The sequence below is a fragment of the Xenopus laevis genome, chromosome 7L (assembly GCF_017654675.1).
Source record: "Xenopus laevis strain J_2021 chromosome 7L, Xenopus_laevis_v10.1, whole genome shotgun sequence".
Taxonomy (NCBI): Eukaryota; Metazoa; Chordata; class Amphibia; order Anura; family Pipidae; genus Xenopus; species Xenopus laevis.
In genome coordinates, this window is record NC_054383.1 from 119,171,545 (window position 1) to 119,191,828 (window position 20,284).

The window sequence follows — 20,284 nt, forward strand, 5'->3', positions numbered from 1 at the left end:
CTATTAAAATCAGTGTGTGGTTGCTAGGGTAATTTGGACCCTAGCAACCAGACTGCTGAAACTGCAAACTGCTGAATAAAAAAGCTAAATAACTTTGGGGAAATGACATTTCTTCCCAGGTTATTATATAAATTTCGCACCTTACCAATAGCAATTAACAATAAAGACATAAAGCACCTCCAAGGCAAGGTGAAGTCATTTATATGGTCAGGCAAACCTCCATGGGTTAATGCCATGACAATGTACAGACCACCTATTAATGGAAGCCTAGGACTTCCAAACGTATTGACCTACTATAAGGCGGCATAACTTTCCCAAACCACGTTGTGGCACTTACCTCAAGCAGAGACCTGATGAGTCCACCTTGAGGCACTAGTCGCACATCCCATAGACCTAACCAATACATGTAATTTGTACAGGACATGCCAGAAGGAGAAATCTTTAGATATACCCAATTAGATCACTTTATCAAAACAATAAACCCTGCTTTCAGAAATGATCCCCCTTCCCTATTAGAAACTTGTTCCCAACGAGCAGGTAAACGCAAGAGTTCGCTTTTGCTTTTATATAAGCTACTACTTTCTCAAAATTCTGATACCCCTCTAAAATATATGGCGGATTGGAAAAGGGATCTGGGACAAGAGATCTCACAAAAGACATGGAATTCAATATGGAACTCCATTACTAAGATCTCCCCCAATACGGCCATAAAAGAATCGGCATACAAAGTACTGACACTGTGGTTCATCACTCATTTACTCCATAAAATTAACCCTTCCCCGCCTCCAACGTGTTTTCAAATGTGGCAAAATAAGCAATTTTATACATACTTGGTGGACATGCCCAGTGGCAATCGCATATTGGAAAGATATTTTAAGAATAATACAAACAGTATTCCAGAAGCCAATACAGAAAGATATTCACTTAGCCTTGCTAGCACTCCCTACCAAGGAGTTAAATAAATTGCACAATAAACTCTTGGCTCATAGTAGCAGCTAAGGTTAATCTAGCATAACAACGGTTACAAAACTTTATTAGGACCCACGAGTTAGAAGGAAGAATAAACACTACACAAAATGTATTGTATTTAAAATGATATAGAAATATAGTTCCCGTGGCAGAATTATTGCAAATCCAAACACTCTAGCATAAAAGAAATGTACCGGTTGGCTTCTTTCTTTTTCTCCGTTTTATTTATTTATTTTTCTTTATTCTGTTTTTATGAACTAAAGTTCCCCATCCCCCTAAATTGCAATGTTAAAGTTGTGGTCATTATGTTATGGTCATCTTAAACTCATGTACTACCATATTAAGATTGTGGAACTGATGGCTGTACTGATTTCACTGAAAGATTTAAAAAAATAAAGCTAAATAACTCAAAAACCACAAATGATAAAAAAGGAAAACCAGTTGCAAATTGTCTCAGAACATACTGTAACTCTTTACAAAATACTAAAATAGTTGAATAACGCCTTTAAAAAAAAAAAAATTAAGAAATGTTTGATTGAGTAGGGCTCTATAGGAATCAACAATGTTGTTTTTCAGAAGCTTTTGGATAAAAGGTTTCCAGATAATAGATCTGATACTTGTGTCTTATGCCCCCTTCTCTCTTTACATTATAGGTTCTATTCATTTGCACTTTATCAACACATGATTATAATAATTATATGTATTTTAAGGGGTAGATTTATCAAGGGTCGAATTTCGAAGTAAAGGGAGTTTTTTTGAACTCCCATAACTTCAAAATTCAAATGAAAAAAGACCAACCGAAATTTATTTTAAAAAATCAAAGTTTTTTTCTGTGGGTGAACAGGCTGTATTCGATCTTTCGATTTGAAGAATTTTCAAAAGAAAACTTTGATCTTTCAAAGTCCAAATAGGGTCCCATAGGCTAAAACAGCAATTCGCCAGGTTTTAGATGGCGAATGGTCAAAGTCAAAGTTTTAAATAGAGAATACATGAATTCAAATTTGAACTATTCCCTAGTCGAAGTACACAAAAATAGCTTGAAATTTGAATTTTTTTTTTTACTTCGAATTTTCACTTCGACCCTTGATAAATCTGGCCCTAAAATTGTCCATTTTTATTAGGAACAAGTGAGTTCCCTTCTGTTTTCCTGCCTAGGGAATAATCCTAAAAAATAAGTAAAGATATTATTGAATAACAGGGAAACCATATAGACATGCCTTGCTTTCAGCCTCAGTCCACCCCTGAATAAAAGAATACACAAGTATTAAGAGGAGTATAAACCTTGTTTTTATAGATGTGCTGCTGTATGGGTGGGTATTTTGATGGAACCGACAGTTTAGAGAGCTGCCATTTAGAAACAAGGTCCTGTTTACAAAAGGTTTCTGTTTGTATAAAACTTATACTTTGTCAAAAGAAGATCTGCTGTTCCACCCTTTTTCCATAGAAATCTTTTACAAATATAAGTGATGGGAAAATATAGCTATTTATTCTACAGCTGACATGCTACATATAGAAAGGCCCTGTGTTTTTATACAGGTCATAGAATGCCTCAGTGACTTCTGATTTCACTAAGCACCAATTATAACTAATGACATCACCAAGCACCATTTATATAGTGAATCAAGCACCCCTCTTGTGAGGGTAAGTCATGGAATTCCGAGGTGACTTTCAATAACCTTATATTTTTCAACAGGGGGTACTTTATTTATTATAATACACAAGGTCCAGTGAGTCATGAGACAGAAATGACATCACTAAGCTGCAATTATAACCGATGACATCACTAAGCACTGTTTATAAGGATATAATTTACAGGATATTCATGGCTCTTGTGTATTATATATGCAAATACTGTATCCGGAAACCCAGTGTCCAGAAACCAATTTCCCACAGACTCCATTTTAAGCAAATAATTCTCGTTTTTAAAAATGATTTCCTTTTTCTCTGTAATAATAAAACAGTACCATGTACTTGATGGTAACTAACGTCCCCCATACATGGGCAGACATAAGTTGCCGACAAATTAAGTCGGCAGCTTATTGGGCAGTGTATGGCTGGGGCCCTCTGATGGGCTTCCTCAATTGATATCTGGCCAGATGTCGATTTTTGGGGGATTAAAAATCCCGTCGGATTGAGGACCGCATCGGTTCATTCATGTGGCCCTTAATACGACCTCTCATAATCTTATCATTGTGATCCAATCGTTGGGCCATCAGCCCACCGTGTGGGCATCAAGGTGGGCATATCGGGGAGAGATCTGCTCATTTGCCGGCATCGCCAAACTAACAGATCTCCCTATGTGTGACCAGCTTTAGTTGCATGAATCCATATTGGTAGCAAAACAATCCTATTGTGTTTGGATGCTTTTTAGCAGACTTGATATAACAATCCAAATCATCCATAAAAATACATGTCCCAAGCATTCCGGTTAATACTTCCCATACCGGGTCGTAAGACGTATTTTAGGGATAAAGTTATTCCTATATTAAATACATGATCCCATTGGTGTTTAAGCAGAAGCTGGTCCATTATACATACCATGCGTAGGTGCATTTGGGTGGATCTGCAATGGGTGGGGGTACAACTGTACTTCCCCACTGTCTCTATTGATGTTTTTGTCGTTGACATAAATATATCTGCAGCCGAACTCCATGTCCCACCTCCAGCGCCTGAAATGATATAAGAAGGTAAAAGAACTTTAATGTATATGTCACTAAAAGGTCATTGTCAGTGGCCCAAAGTGTGCTATACAAAGTGCAAACACAGTACCTCCAACAGTCAACATTCAGGAGCAATCCATTTGAAGAGCCATTTCAATATCTTGGTAGAATAGGTCTACTGATAGGTCTACTGATGTTTTGGGGCCCTAAATTGAATTTGCTTTGGGGCCAAGTACCATCTAGTTACACCACTGGGTTAATTTAGTAAAATACTACTAGTCGTCAAACTAACTTATTAAGCCAGGGGTCTGGCCACCAAATTTGATAGGATTTGGGGAGTAAGGATCGACATCTACCCTCCATTCGATTTGTAACTGTGTACTCTTTTGTATTGTCTTCTCCTTTGGATGACACATATGACCACTATTATGTGACATGCATTGGCAACTTGTATTGAACCAGTAACCTGATGCTGTGATTTAATGAGTACACCCGGACATTAATGGCAAGAGACATGCCAAAGAAGGGAAATTATTTGATAACAATATCACTTTAATAAGGAAACACAATATAGATTGTTTTACTGCCACCAAGAGGTTCTACCTGCCCAACCTATACAAATGGTGAGGTTTTAGTTCATAACTACTGTCACTACAACCAACAGCTTCATCCCCCTTACTAACAACACTCATGCACAAATGGCTCCATCCCTCTTACAAAGCAACTAGTGAGGTTCTAGTTCAGTGACAATACTTGTGCACAATAGCTCCATCCCCTTTACTTAACAACTAGTGAGGTTCCAGCTTAGTAACAACATTTATGCAGCAATAGCTCCAACCCTTCTTACTAAGCAACTAGTGAATTTCCAGCTCAGTAACAACACTCATGCTCCAATGGCTCCATCCCTCTTACTGAACAACTAGTGAGGTTCAAGCTTAGTAACAACACTTGTGCACCAAGAGCTCCATCCCCCTTACTAAGCAACTAGAGAGGTTCTATCTCAGTAACAACACTTGTACACCAATGGCTCCATCCCCCTTACTGAACAACTAGTGAGGTTCCAGCTTATAAACTACACTTATGCACCAATAGCTCCACCCCCCTTACTAAGCAAATAGTAAAATTCCAGCTCAGTAACAATATTTATGCACCAATGGCTCCATCCCCCTCACTGAATAACTAGTGAGGTTCCAGCTTAGTAACAACACTCATGCACCAATAGCTCCATCCCCCTTACTAAGCAACTAATGAGATTCTAGCTCAGCAACAACACCCATGAACCAATGGCTACACCCCCCTTACTATACAACTAGTGAGGTTCTAGCCTAGTAAGAACACTCGTGCACCAATGGCTCCATCTCCCTTACTAAGCAACTAGTGAGGTTCTAGATCAGTAACAACGCTCTCACTTGTGCACCAATCGCCCCATCCCACAGTCAAGGTGAAAATTTACAAACTCCTAGCAGGTAGTGGCCTGGCTGGAATGGATCTCAGGACCATCAAGTCACCATGCTATCACAATAGCCACCAATAAATCCATCCCCTGGACTAAGAAGGTTCTAGCTCAATAACAACTCGTCCCACTGACCAAACAACTGGTGAAGTTGTAGTTCAACAGCAAATCTCATATACCAACAATCCCATCACCCTGACACAACAATAAGGGGTTCAGCTGACAAGCAGTATGTACAGCACCAGTACTGAGCCAGATATAGGTAACTATTGCACTCCGTGTACTCCTCAGGGTTTTAAAGAGATACAGACAGCAGAAATTAAACTTTTTTTTTACCTCTATCATAACATGGTCTTTGCTTGCTATATATAATTAATACTATTTGCCCAATGCTTTTACATAGCTATCCAATCCCCCATGTTCCTCTGTAAGGGTGCTGCCATATTTGTGCACCAATAATCCTTTCTAGCTCAAACTGGCAGGTAACAATTACTTATAGCAATCAGTGAAAAACGATCAGCATGGCCTATAGGTAACTTTTAAAGTACATAAATATTTTGAAGAGTAGTTTTTTCGTGTCATTATCACTTTAAGCATATTCTGGCCAAGCTGTTTTTTTAATGTGAAGTTTATATTGGCAGCTATAGAAAGGATAAACAGAGGCTAATGTGAGATTATCTCTGGCTGGGGGTTCGCGGTGGCTCTGGCGCTTTTGCAGAAAGCTTTTGTTAGGAGGACAAGGTCTCCACCTTAACTGTGTAATGTTATAAGTATTCATTAACTCTGGTTACCAAGGAGCAATGAAATGAAAGCTATTTCTCCTTCCTTCAGGCAATAAAAGCCGGTTTTCTTACTGAAGCTGCCACTAACCTCACAAAAGGCACAGTATGGTGGATGGAACGGGAAACGACGTGACTTGGCACGTTTAGGTGTTAATAGTCGTGGAACCTCCAAACTGTTCAGTCACACTGGTATCAAGATTCCACATTCACTAGTTAATTGTAACACTTATCACCATTTTAAAGGGGAACCTGCCTGTAAAATGTAACTTTTTATATGATGAAGATGTTCAATTCTATTCTAAGGGTGGTTATGTAATAAAAGGCACTAAGTTTGCCCAGAAGCAGTAACCCATATAGTAACCAATCAGCAGGTAGCATTTACTGGTCACCTGTTTAAAAGCAAACATCTTATAGGTTGCTATGAGTTACTGCTCCTGGGTGCCTTTTATTACATATGGGGGCAAGACTGGTCTTAATTTTTTGTTTGTTTATGCTTTTTTAATTTATTTGTATTTATTGCTGTGCCTCTTGCTATGGCTTAATTACCATCTTGGGGGGAAAAGGGGAAACTATTGTCAGGGGCCCAGTCCAATTTTGACTCGAGGGGTGGCCCAGTCAGATAGTCCCAGATGTATATAACTTGCGTATTTTGTATATAATCAGATTTTTTTTAAAAAAACAAGCAATGACAAAATCGAGTGTGACATGGGAAGAGGAATTAAACTTCACTGTGTGGATTATTTGGATAAAATGGAGTCATGGGGAGACAGCATTTTTATAATTCTGAGTTCTCTGGATAACGGGTTTCTGGATAACTGATCCCATACCTGTAATACATTTATACCTGACTCCAAAATATCTTTTGGACCAATCCCTGGGTCAGCATTGAACTATTGCACCTACTTAATGGCTTTTACATTCTTTCTTGCACCTGTTTTAATGGAGTGTTACAGAAACAGGCACACGTTTCACTTTGTTTGACTCAAATATGCACACATTTTTCCAAACAAGGGAGTCAAGATCACAGACTTGCAGCACAAAAACATTTCCAGCTCATGTTATCTACACATTCACACTGCATTAGTCATTGTATCATAGACAATAGTCATGTTTTATTACTAAAGACATCACTATAAACGAAATCCTCTTTACTTCTTTGATCCTGATAGGATAGTACAGTTCTAGTACATTCCCTGTACTGGTGCTCATCTTTCAAGAATTACAATGTGAACTAAGATCTACTCTTGTAGTTAAGGAGTCAGTGAATGGGATCTTAGTTAGAAGAAATCTTACCTCTCCCTTTTTCTTCTTATGCTTTGCACAGTCCCAATTGTTATTAAAGCAGAACAACAAACAAACAAGAATAACCAATTAAAGGGATGATTCACCTTTAAGTTAACTTTTAGCATGTTATAGAACTGCCAATTCTAAGCAACTTTTCAATTGGTATTCATGTTTTCTTTTTTTTATAGTTTTGAATTATTTGCCTCCTTCTTCTGACTCTTTGCAGCTTTCAAATGGGTCACTGACCCCATTGAAAAAACATATGCTCTGTAAGGCTATAAATGTATTGTTATTGTTACCTTTTATTACGCACCAGGCCCTATTCTATTCATATTCCAGTCTCTACAGCTGGCCATATATGTAAAGATTTTTACAAGATCCAATCGTTATCGTGAGACCACGATTATCTCGAAATGATCGTTTAAATGTACGATTTGTCCATTAACTAAAAAGACCATTTCAGGCGATATTGCCAGCAAAACTGAAGAGTAGCTGCCTGCTTGTCCCTGCAAACATACATAGATTGCACTGGGACCGATAAAGATTTTTGAACCTGGCCGATCAAAAATCGTAAGATGTACGATCGTTCGAATCCCACAAACCGCACTATAATTTGATGGATTGGTCGGACTGCCCTGAAATTGGTCGATCACCAAAGAAGAATCGTCTCGTCTATGGGGACCTTTATTCAAATCAATGCATGGTTTCTAGGCAGGTCCGGATTTCGTGCAGCGGTGCCCTGTGGCCACTGGGTCCTAGTGCCACCACCTATGCTCGCACCGCCCCCTGTGTGCGAACATTCGAATGTGTCGGAGCACTGGGGATGATGCGTACAAGAGTACGCGTCCCCAGTGCTCCCTTGGATTGCGGCTGGGCGGCATGCTGCCCCTAAAATCGTGCCGCCCTAGGCCCGGGCCTTTGTGGCTTTGCCACAAATCCATGCCTGTTTCTAGGGTAATTTGAACCCTAGCAACCAGACTGCTGAAATTGCAAACTGGAGAGCTGCTGAAAAAAAGCTAAAAAACTCAAAAAACACAAAGAATAAAAAATGAAAACCAATTGCAAATTGTCTCAGAATATCACTCTCTACATCATACTGAAAGTTTATCTAAAGGTGAACAACTCCTTTAAATAATAAAAATAATGGGATTTCACTTAAACAATTACCCAAGCCTAATGATAATGACTTGGCACACCTTTTTATTGCTCTGTAAATAGTCAATTCCAGCTTCGTCAGAAACTGGCAAAGTGCACTGACGTTACCACTCTAATGCTTTATAAACAAGGCTATTAGCCTAAGGCGCCTTTTATATGCAGAATGAGATGTAAAATACGTTTATGCAAAACAAACAAGCCCTTTATTTGCAGAAGAAAATTTCAAGTCATGTGGTTTAAGAGCCTGGATAAATCAGGTGTAGAGAAAAATGACTTTTATTTGAAACTGTATGTGATGTCGGAAGAGATTATAATAGATAAAATGTTTTAACGGTGACTGGTAGGTACACAGTTACCTGTTTGGCTGCATACCAACTTGAGCAAAATAAACCTGTAAGGCAAGTCAATGCTTACAAGTGTCAGAGAAGGAGAAGATCATTGGAGTGTCCCTATGCAGAACACAAAATACAGATACAGAATAGTGCAGGGATACCCAAAGTTGGAGAGCAATACAAACATGTAAAAAGTTCATGGGGTGCCAAATATGGGCTGCTATTGGCTTTTGGTAGCCCCTATGTGGACTGGCAGCGTACAGGAGACTCTGTTTGGCAGTACATCTTGTTTTATGCAACCAAAAACTTGCCTCCAAGCCTGGAACTGAAAAATAATCACCTGCTTTGAGGCCACTGGGAGCAACACCCAAGGGGTTGGGGAGCAACATGTTCCTCACGAGCCACTGGTTAGGACCACTGGAATGTAAAATTGCTCCATAGCCCTTAAGGTACCAGGCATGTCTCAGAATTAAGGAAACCAGAGTCCAGTTCAGAGACACAGTTTTAGTGCACAATACACCAAGGAATGCAATTCTCTTGGCTCATGATTTGGAGCGCTTGCTCACACTTCTGCCCATATCTGTTCAGCAGCTCCAGTCTACATTCATTCAAAAGAAGATTCCTGATTTTTGGATGATTCTGGAATCCCAGCCTCAAAACATGAAGAAAACTGAAGTTTGGACAACCAGGGACCTGTTTATAAACCATGGAAAGAGTATTGCACTGCTGCACCTAGCTGCTTTCTGTCACTGTTAGGACTAATTATTTATACAGCTAGTTACACTGAGCAAAGTCAAAGTAGTTATTGATGGAAATGTAGTCATGGTAGTGAAATACATTTACATATACATGACAGGAACCAAGAGTAGAAAGGATAGGCAGCTGCAATCATCTCAAACTTCTGGAAACATTAAGCAGGACCTTGGTGGAATTTGTATGTGGTCTGAGAAAAAATTCTTGTATTGTGAAAAAACTGTAAAAAGTGTCTTAATAGGATTGTTTTGCAAAAAAAAAATACTTTAATAATAAAAAGTGTCTAAATGAAACATTTCTGCCATAGTGTAAGTTCAACAGATACACTAGATGGCAAAAAATATCAGTATAAAATGTGCTCTGGAGCTGGAAATTGGAAGCAATGTCAGTACAAGAACCTGTCATAGGAAATGTGGGTGTCATTGTGGGTGATCAGAAACACCAAGCGTCTGCTGGAGTAGTGTAAAGCCATTGCCACTGAACTCTAGAACAGGAGAAATGTGTCCCCCCAGAGTAATAAATGGCATTTAACATGTGGCATTATGGCAGGAGAATATGAGTTTGGCAAATGGCAGCAGAACCCTACCTGCCTGAATGCATATTGTGGATATTGTAGTTTGACAGTATATAAATAATGGCCTGGGGCCTTTTTTAATGGCTTGGGTAGGTTCCTGGTTCTACTGAAAACAAACCTTAAAGCTATAGGGTACAATGACATTATTATTCTGTGCTTCCTTCTTTATGGAAATTCATAAAGCAATAGATTTCTAAGATGGGAGTTGAAGAACTTGGGAGTGGAAGCACTTGAATGCCCTGACCTCAACCCAACTGAACCCCTGTTGGATAAAGTGGTGGACCAACTGCTAGCAAGGCAAACCAAGGATCCTATTTCCCCAGATTCCTCTCCTATCTGCGAATGCCTTGTGCTTATGTCTGAAAAAGGGGCACGCCCCCGAAACGTTACATCTTTGACTCAATGAACGTGCAGGGGATTTCCCCGCTACACCTGCTTTTTGTGTCTGGCAAATCCTTGAATCTCCAACTGCTAGCAAGGCCTTATCTCCAACATCAGCACCCAACCTGATTAATGCTCTTGTGGATGAATGGGAGAAAATCAAAATGTTCGGAAAGCTAGCCAGTAGAGTAGAGGGTTGTGGGAATGGGATGTTGGACATTCTAGTGTCTGTATAATTTTGTGCATATAATGTAAGTGAAGCAGTAAAAGTCAGCAATATTCTACAACTTCAAACATTTTACAGCTTGGATGATTTATAAATACGCCCCTCGATTTAGATTGAGGATCACACAGGGGCCAGTCTTTGATTCAGGACTAGACTGGGATTCAAAATAGGCCTTGGCATTCCAAGTACACAGAGGCCAGAACAGTTTGCCACCAGCCCATTCAATAGTGACTGTCTATGGCATCTTACAGCAGCCCCTCTGGCATTTGCCAGAATCAACAGATTGCCAGTTTGGGCCTGGGCTGATTTATCAACACTTGGCAAAGTTGCCCCACTGCAGTAACCCATAACAGCCAATCAGGAATAAGCTTTATTAAAGTAGTACCCGGAGAGCACATTGTGTTTTTAAATCATTATTCTGTGTTTTTTGCAGGAAAATCATGCAGAATCGGGGCACGATTTTCCTGCAATAAACACAGAATGATGATTTAAAAACACAAAGTGCTTTAAAGTGCTGCAAATACAGATTTGAACTATAAGGACAATCCAGTATTCACAGGAATAAGCTTTATCCAGCTCACTGCTGCTAAAATCTTAATATCTGATGAATTGCTATGAGTTTATGCAGATTTGCCCAGGGATAGTAACTGCGCCCCAATGTGTCCCATTCAGTATGGAGCATACCATTGAGCATACTGCAGCTGCCAGATAAACAGGTCTTTGGGTGTTTATTTAATTTGGGCAATACTGTCCCATCATGCATGTAAACTTCAGTAGATATGTAGACATACCCAACATGCCCAACCTCTCCAGCCTCAAGGCTTCATGTTAGTAATTCCCCAGCACTGCAAGGCAAATGCTATTACTTGCTCATAATGGCTGTGCTGTATTTCAGTAACTCGGCTGGGTGGAAGAGAATGTAGTACATCGCCTTCCCTTCTTTGTTTTGAATTAACCAAATAATGATACAAGATAACCTCCCAAGCAGCAGTAGCAAATATTTAACTGATAGACCAGGTCAGAGACACATGTGTACTTATTATTCTGGGAACTAGAGGGGGAATTTAAAAAACAAATGTGGTAGTAATCAGGACTAGTTAAGGTGGCCATACACAGGGCGAGTTGTATGGAGATCCAATCCATTGGCCCGAGGGCCAAACACACAGACCTCAAACTATAGGCTTGGACCTCCAGCCCAGAAGCACAGTGTCTTGGGTTCCCAAGTTAGGATGGGATTTAGTTCTTATTTGCTCTCCTAGTCCTAGATACTCCTGAAAGCTCAGCTTGGAGGTCAATTAAAGTGAGATGTGGGGGTGCACACCTTTGTGCTTTTCTATATATATTCTTGTGTTTATTGATAATAAATAAGTGGTTTTCTATACATTCCCTTTCATACTAGTTATGGGTGAAATTTTTGATTCGCCCATTCAACATTGACCACTTGAACCTGCCTTATAGCTTCCTTGTTAAATGGGGTTCATCCAGTATGTTCCTTTTCCTGACATGTATATGCCTATATAAAAAGGGCATGTTCTGGGACCGTATATTACATGTATAATCGTTGGAAAGAATAGACTAAGTGTATGAAAGAGATTTCAGTTTAACCCAGCACTGTATATTTCCCCTAAGGGTGCCAATACGGGTATGGCAATCCATTATCTAGAAACCCGTTATCCAGAAAGCGCCAAATTATGGAAAGGCCATCACCCAGAGACTCCATTTTAATTAAATAATTCAAATTTTAAAAAATGGTTTCCTTTTCTGCTGTATAATAAAACAGTAGCTTGTACTTGATAAAAACTAGATTTAATTTAAAGTTTAAATGTATTTCTAGCAGACTTGAGGCATGGTCACTCAAATTATGAATTTTTTGGAAAACCCCAGGTCCCAAGCATTCTGCATAACAGGTGCTGTACCGATAGAAATCCTGGAAGGAAAAGACCTGCGAGACTGCAGAGGTTTCAGCAAGCTGGTATAAATGTGTCCAGATCTGTCACCTTAAATGATGAATTACATCATGTACATATATCTCACCAAGGGGAATCTATGTAATGAGAATCAGCCCATATTAGACTTGCAATAAGAAACAGAGAGAGAGAAATTGTCCCTTACCTGCTCAAGTGTCACTTGCTTTGCTCCTTCTAGAGCAGTGAATTCTCAGATCTGGCTTTTCTGACAGGCTCAATGTCACCTGACCTGGGGGAAGGATTTCTCACCACACCCCGTACTCACCTGTCTAATGTCAATACTAAAGGATATGCTCGCAGTGTGACTAGCCTGCCACAAGAGGGAGATGTTGTGCTTGTCTTACACCTGGCTGATTCCTGGCAACACATGCAGCACAACACACCAACAACTGCACACAGTAGCTGCTGATCTGGAATGCAGATACAGTATATGTGGAAGGAAATATGTAATAAAATTGCAGAATTTCCTTTTAAAAAATATGATTTTTTTTGCCTCCCTGGTTAAAGGCTGTCTGAGGCAAGATCTTCCTTATGCCAGAAACTCCACTCCTGATACTCCATAGCCATAACCCCAGAAACTATTATCCCACTGTTACTATAGGCACCATCTCTCCCTACTATACCTGCTATCCCACAGTCACACTCCCTTCCCAGAGACTATTATCCCACTGTTACTATAGGCACCATCTCTCCCTACTATACCAGCTATCCCACAGTCACAGTTCCTTCCCAGAGACTATTATCCCACTGTTACTATAAGCACCATCTCTCCCTACTCTACCTGCTATCCCACAGTCACACTCCCTTCCCAGAGACTATTATCCACTGTTACTATAGACACCATCTCTCCCTACTATACCTGCTATCCCACAGTCACACTCCCTTCCCAGAGACTATTATCCCACTGTTACTATAGGCACCATCTCTCCCTACTATACCTGCTATCCCACAGTCACACTCCCTTCCCAGAGACTATTATCCACTGTTACTATAGGCACCATCTCTCCGTACTATACCTGCTATCCCACAGTCACACTCCCTTCCCAGAGACTATTATCCACTGTTACTATAGGCACCATCTCTCCGTACTATACCTGCTATCCCACAGTCACACTCCCTTCCCAGAGACTATTATCCCACTGTTACTATAGGCACCATCTCTCCCTACTATACCTGCTATCCCACAGTCACAGTCCCTTCCCAGAGACTATTATCCACTGTTACTATAGGCACCATCTCTCCCTACTATACCTGCTATCCCACAGTCACACTCCCTTCCCAGAGACTATTATCCACTGTTACTATAGGCACCATCTCTCCGTACTATACCTGCTATCCCACAGTCACACTCCCTTCCCAGAGACTATTATCCACTGTTACTATAGGCACCATCTCTCCCTACTATACCTGCTATCCCACAGGCACACTCCCTTCCCAGAGACTATTATCCACTGTTACTATAGGCACCATCTCTCCCTACTATACCTGCTATCCCACAGTCACACTCCCTTCCCAGAGACTATTATCCCACTGTTACTATAGGCACCATCTCTCCCTACTATACCTGCTATCCCACAGTCACACTCCCTTCCCAGAGACTATTATCCCACTGTTACTATAGGCACCATCTCTCCCTACTATACCTGCTATCAGTGTCGGACTGGGACACCAGGGGCCCACCCAAAAACCTTTGACAAGGGCCCACCAATTAATCTTAGACCAGGGGCCCATTATTTTTCTTCCTCTCCTCACTCAACTTCTATTCTCCTAGTCTCTTTTCCTTACATACTATACTCTATTTTTCTATATTTAGCCTATTTGTTCTCATAAAAATAGGGAATGGCCATGGAATAGGCCAAATGTTTAGCAGCATGAGGGCCCACTGACACATGGGCCCACCGGGAGTTTTCCTGGTATCCCTGTGGGCCAGTCCGACACTGCCTGCTATCCCACAGGCACACTCCCTTCCCAGAGACTATTATCCACTGTTACTATAGGCACCATCTCTCCCTACTATACCTGCTATCCCACAGTCACACTCCCTTCCCAGAGACTATTATCCACTGTTACTATAGGCACCATCTCTCCCTACTATACCTGCTATCCCACAGTCACACTCCCTTCCCAGAGACTATTATCCCACTGTTACTATAGGCACCATCTCTCCCTACTATACCTGCTATCCCACAGTCACAGTCCCTTCCCAGAGACTATTATCCCACTGTTACTATAGGCACCATCTCTCCCTACTCTACCTGCTATCCCACAGTCACACTCCCTTCCCAGAGACTATTATCCCACTGTTACTATAGGCACCATCTCTCCCTACTATACCTGCTATCCCACAGTCACAGTCCCTTCCCAGAGACTATTATCCACTGTTACTATAGGCACCATCTCTCCCTACTATACCTGCTATCCCACAGTCACACTCCCTTCCCAGAGACTATTATCCACTGTTACTATAGGCACCATCTCTCCGTACTATACCTGCTATCCCACAGTCACACTCCCTTCCCAGAGACTATTATCCACTGTTACTATAGGCACCATCTCTCCCTACTATACCTGCTATCCCACAGTCACACTCCCTTCCCAGAGACTAGTATCCCACTGCCACTATAGGCATCATGTCTATACTGCTGACCCACAGGCGATTGTCCCATATCCCATATTAATTATAGCTGCATCCATGGCCTATATCCACAACTAGCAACAACTAATATAACTTTCAACATATCTTTCACTGATTTTATTGACCAAAGGGAGGGCTACAGAATAACTATAACTCATTTAAAAGTCATATTTAATATTTAGGGTCAGTAGTAGAGAAGAAGTGGCTCATCCAATGCAGGAAGTTTTGTAATGCTGGAGAGCCTTATTATGCATGCTCTTTGGTCACTGTGGGTCATTAGACCTAAGCAAATGTTCAGCTATTGTTATCATTATTATTATTATTATTATTATTATTACCCCTCCGGGGAAAGACTGGAATATCAAGTTTACAGCACTGATAATCTGTCTGATTTGCATTTTTTTTACTAAAAACAATTCAGCATATGGGAAACATTGCTTTCGAAACCCTCCCCTGCCAAACTGGAAATTGCGCAGGTAGTGAAATGCTAGGAATCCCCAGCCCTAAAAGGTGTGGTTCACCCTTAAGTGAACTTTTAGTATGTTATAGAATGGGCAATTTTGAAAAAAAACAAAAACTTTTCAATTGGTCTTCAATATTTGGTTGTTTTTTTTTTAGTTTTTTAATAACTTGCATTTTTCTTCTGACTCTTTCCATCTTTCAAATGGGAGGTCACGGACACCATAAAAAACAAATGCTCTGTATGGCTACAAATGTATTGTTATTGCTACTTTCTATTACTTATCTTTCTATTTAGGCTTCTCCTATTCATTTTCCAGTCTCTTATTCAAATCAATGCATGGTTGCTAGGGGAATTTGGATCCTAGCAACCAAATTGTTGAAATTGCAAACTGGAGAGCTGCTGAATAAAAAAACTAAATAACTCAAAAACCACAAATAATAAAGAATGAAAACCAAATGCAAATTGTCTCAGAATATCACTCTCTACCTCATATACATCTAGTACTATACACAAAGTTAGACTTTCAGTGAGGAAGAGGAGAGCACTAGAATGCAGATTAACTGCTTGTGATTAATATTTATTTAAGCTGCTGTACACGACATGTTTCGGGCTGTTATTGCCCTTGCCCTTTCTCAAGTGCCACAAGGGACCGTCATCAGGATAGTGTGGAAAAAGTGAGACACACCTTTTATATCCTAACATACCAATCAGTGCAGTGCATCCGTTATTACACACATGATGCAAGTACTAATGACATAATCATTACACTAAAGGTGCACATGTGGAATTGATAATACCATAAAAAAATATATATATAATGCTAAAAAGCATAAATGAATCCTTTTAAACCCCCGTGTTGCCTATGCATAAACCCTTACCACTAAAGTTTATTCAATCAAATATTTTCATAATTTAATATTATATAAATAACACTATCAAGCCTAAAATTAAATGGGCTCGTCCTAGTATAATCCTTAAGTGTTTTACATAATTCACAGTCACTTGATAGGATAAATAATTATTCATAACACTCTTCCTCAAAGCTAATAGAATGGTAATGGCCCCAGAATGAAGTACGTTTCTCATTCGAGCCTTAATAGGGAAGAAAACATGAATCAACTCTATAACCACCCAATGAAAAAAAAATACAGCAATCGTCAGATTTTAAAATTTTATTTTTTAAATACTATTTTTTCTGGAGACAACACGCTCTTTAAACATTTTGTTTGTACAGCCCCTGCACTGAGTGGTACAGTCACAGGATCAGCAAGGGATCAATACATGGCTGTAAACATGGGACAAAGAGAACACAAAGCGAATGACAGACATGCACCTTCAAGATCAACACTTCAAAGGGATTCGGAGTTTGAGGAACACAGATCTTTTGCCCTTCTTTTAGGCAACCCTGATTGGTTGATGGGTAAAGCCACAGTATATTGATTTTTCAGTTTTACAACAATCATCCTCAACTAAGGAGCCAGACATTACCCTGAGACAAACAGCAACAACCAGACTTACAGTTATCAAGTAGCAGCTACGTTTAAATGCTTGAGCTTGGTGGAAGACCTTTTTTTTTTTTGGAGGAACAGGTCAAGGAGTTACAGAAGAGAGAGAAAAACTGGCAAACCTGACCTATGTCATCCTATTAGTTTCAACCCCCAGGGATATTGCACTGAAAGCAGAGAAAATCACAGGAGATGCTGAGGTGGGAAGGTTCCTATGGTGAACCTGGAACATGGAGTCAGTGGACTAGTTTAGATAATGCATCAATTCAGTTCAGAAAAACCTAATTAATGGCTTTTTTTTTGTTTTTCTAACTGGAGGCGACAAGCAGCTGGAGTATAATGCAGGTATCATATGGTGACATTGGGAGCAAGTTTACAGCATAGGAGAGCAGAGAAATGACAGTTTCTCTTGCATTGCTAATGTTCATGATTTGTCATTGGAGATGACCAACGAGCTATGGCGTGATGTGTAAGAAACGCTGAAGAAAAAGCATTTAGTTCCGCTCCTCAATGAGTGAGCTGGTGGGGCTGCTGAGGTCGCTTGGGCTGCTTGGATTCGTGGGTGTGCTGTTGTTACTGGAATTGGTGGCATCAATGGAACCTTTCTTGGAGCGTCGGTGCCACTCGGGGATCGAGCCCACGGAGGTCACGGGCGGCTGCTTGATGTTCTGACGGTCTTTCTCAGCTTCTTCCTCTTCGTCATATCGTTCGTCGTCTTCCGTTTCACTGTGGTGCGGGCTGGAGTGTCGGGACAGGGAAGGAGACGGAGGTACAGATGCTGGGCGTGGGTAACGGAATCCCTGAGCCTACAAATAGAAAGACACATTGATTTAATCACATCGAGGGTAATACACAAATTCGCTACAGTTTGCTGCTCTCTGCCTGTAACATATGGGGACTATTTATCATGGTTCATTTGAGTTTTGCATCTGGCATTATGCTTAAGGAACTAATGAGTGCGAGTCTCCTTAAAGGGATTCGGTCATGATTTTTATGATGTTGTATTTATTTCTAAATTACACTGTTTACACTGCAAATAGGGTTGCCCCCTGGCCGGTATTTTACCGGCCTAGCCGGTAAAATACCTGCCAAGGCCAGGGCTGGTATTACAAATTTACCGGCAATGTAGCTGCCGGTAAATTTGTAATACGATTAAAAGGAGCCCTCAGCCTGCCCCCAATCCCCTGGAACTTACCTTTTCGTTTGCCTCTTCTAGCGTCCGTTGCGCGACCCCGCCCCTTTTGCCATCATGACCCGCCCATTTTGACGTCACAGCCCGCCTCTTTGTGTCCCCGCCCCCCACCAGCCGGTAAAGCAGTTTAAAAAAGGTGGCAACCCTAACTGCAAATAATTCACTCTACAACATAAAATGTCATTCCTAAACCAAGTGTATTTTTTAGTTATAATATTGGTGTGTAGGTGCATCTCAGGTCATTTTGCCTGGTCATGTGATTTCAGAAAGAGCCAGCACTTTAGGATGGAACTGCTTTCTGGCAGGCTGTTGTTTCTCCTACTCAATGTAACTGAATATGTCACGGTAGGATCTGGATTTTACTATTGAGTGCTGTTCTTATATCTACCAGGCTGCTGTTATCTTGTGTGAGGGAGCTGCTATCTGGTTACCTTCCCATTGTTCTGTTGTTAGGCTTAGGGGGGGGAAGGGGGGGGTGATATCACTCCAACTTGCAGTACAGCAGTAAAGAGTGACAGAAGTTTATCAGAGCACAAGTCACATGACTGGGGGCAGTTGGGAAACTGACAATATGTCTAGCCCCATGTCAGATTTCAAAATTAAACATAAAAAAATCTTTGCTCTTTTGAGAAACAGATTTCAGTGCAGCAGCACTATTAACTGATGCGTTTTGAAAAAAAATATTTCCCATGACAGTATCCCTTTAATTCTCTTTTTCTGCTAATGTAGAATGTATTGATCTACATCTAGTGGGTCAGCACCTCCATTGCAGAAAGTACTGAAAGTGCAGCTGAAATTGTTGTTAATCAGCAATTCCCCATTATATAAAGTAGGCTTTCTAACAGTAACCCATACTTACAGCTGTTGGTTCATGAGGCTCATACGTGAAGTTGTCAGGGAAGGCCTTTGCGAGAGCCATGTGTCGAGCGTACATATAATACTGAAAAGGAATAAATGTTTTATCATTAATATACACCATTTACACCAATAAGGTTTCAGCTCCTGATACCAGAGGGTGCTCAGATTAATGTTGCAGCAATGCACCCTTGGTGATCAAACTTACTTCCAGCAGTAGGGTCTAGGGTTCTATACTGTGGTGCTGAAAAATGTATCAAAAATGGGTATCTTACCCTCCCCAGGTACTTCCAATCCAACAAGTCAGAGAGACGTTCTGTGCGGTTCCTCTGAATAATGCGCTGCCGCCGGGTTTGTTGAGAGAAGCTGTAGAGGAAGGATGTGAGTTGGGTGCAGGAGTCGTCCACCGAGCGGAATCGTCGGTCTAAGATATAAATACCTGTTGGGGAGAGTAGAGAAGCAACATGTGTTATGGTGGGAGGAAGGCAAAAGGGACCCTACTGATGCACAAGATGGTGCATACAAACCATAAGCAGTGGGGTCTGCAATGTGCTCCTCCATAAAACATCCAAATCCAGAGAGGTTGGTGGAAACACTGGGAATTCCCATGACAGTACATTCAGCTGAAATGAAAATCAGATTCATTCATGGAGAAGCAATTAATGACCATGGGCAAGTCAGTATCCCACACTCTCCTTCCACCTGTAGGTTCTGTCCTCACCTGGTGTGTACCCCCAAGGTTCATAGTAAGAGGGGAAGACTCCCAAGTGACAACCACGTACAAATTCCTCATAATCCATGGGTAAAAGTGGGCTAGTTGAGGAAAGGAATTCTGGATGGAAAATAACCTATAAGAAAAAAAAAAGACAAATATATATCCAAAAGTGCTTATAGAGGAGGCTATGGACCCTCTGTGACTGAAGTGTCAATAGAATTGCTTGATAAAGGGCTGGAATAGCCCGAAACGTTGCTTTGCTAGTGGCACGAATAAACAATTGAATCACATATCAGAGTGCTGCTGGATTTATTGTCATACTGTGGATATATTCCTTGGCAGAGAAGAACACAGCTGTGCACCCGACGCTTCAAAAGGCGATA

The 20,284-nt window shown here is 40.7% G+C and overlaps 2 protein-coding genes across 3 annotated transcripts in view; both read right to left on the reverse strand.

The window, feature by feature from the left end:
* Positions 1–12,778, reverse strand: part of LOC108696757 (circularly permutated Ras protein 1) — a 39,242-nt gene extending 26,464 nt beyond the window's left edge. Inside the window, exons 1-2 of one of the 2 annotated variants that reach the window (XM_018226376.2) lie at positions 12,682–12,778; positions 3,508–3,638 (exon numbers count right to left, since the gene is read on the reverse strand). In XM_018226376.2, coding sequence (XP_018081865.1) covers positions 3,508–3,622 — 115 coding nt within the window. In that variant the 5' untranslated portion in view covers positions 3,623–3,638; positions 12,682–12,778. Of the gene's footprint in view, positions 1–337; positions 768–3,507; positions 3,639–12,681 lie in introns of those variants that run through there. The other variant, XM_041569623.1, reaches the window with a different exon arrangement.
* Positions 12,779–16,791: 4,013 nt separating this feature from the next.
* Positions 16,792–20,284, reverse strand: part of LOC108696758 (glycogen [starch] synthase, muscle) — a 32,549-nt gene continuing 29,056 nt past the window's right edge. Inside the window, exons 13-17 of the mRNA XM_018226377.2 lie at positions 19,908–20,034; positions 19,714–19,809; positions 19,462–19,625; positions 19,191–19,271; positions 16,792–17,945 (exon numbers count right to left, since the gene is read on the reverse strand). Of these exons, the coding sequence (XP_018081866.1) occupies positions 17,634–17,945; positions 19,191–19,271; positions 19,462–19,625; positions 19,714–19,809; positions 19,908–20,034 (780 nt within the window). The 3' untranslated portion in view covers positions 16,792–17,633. The remainder of the gene's footprint in view (positions 17,946–19,190; positions 19,272–19,461; positions 19,626–19,713; positions 19,810–19,907; positions 20,035–20,284) is intronic.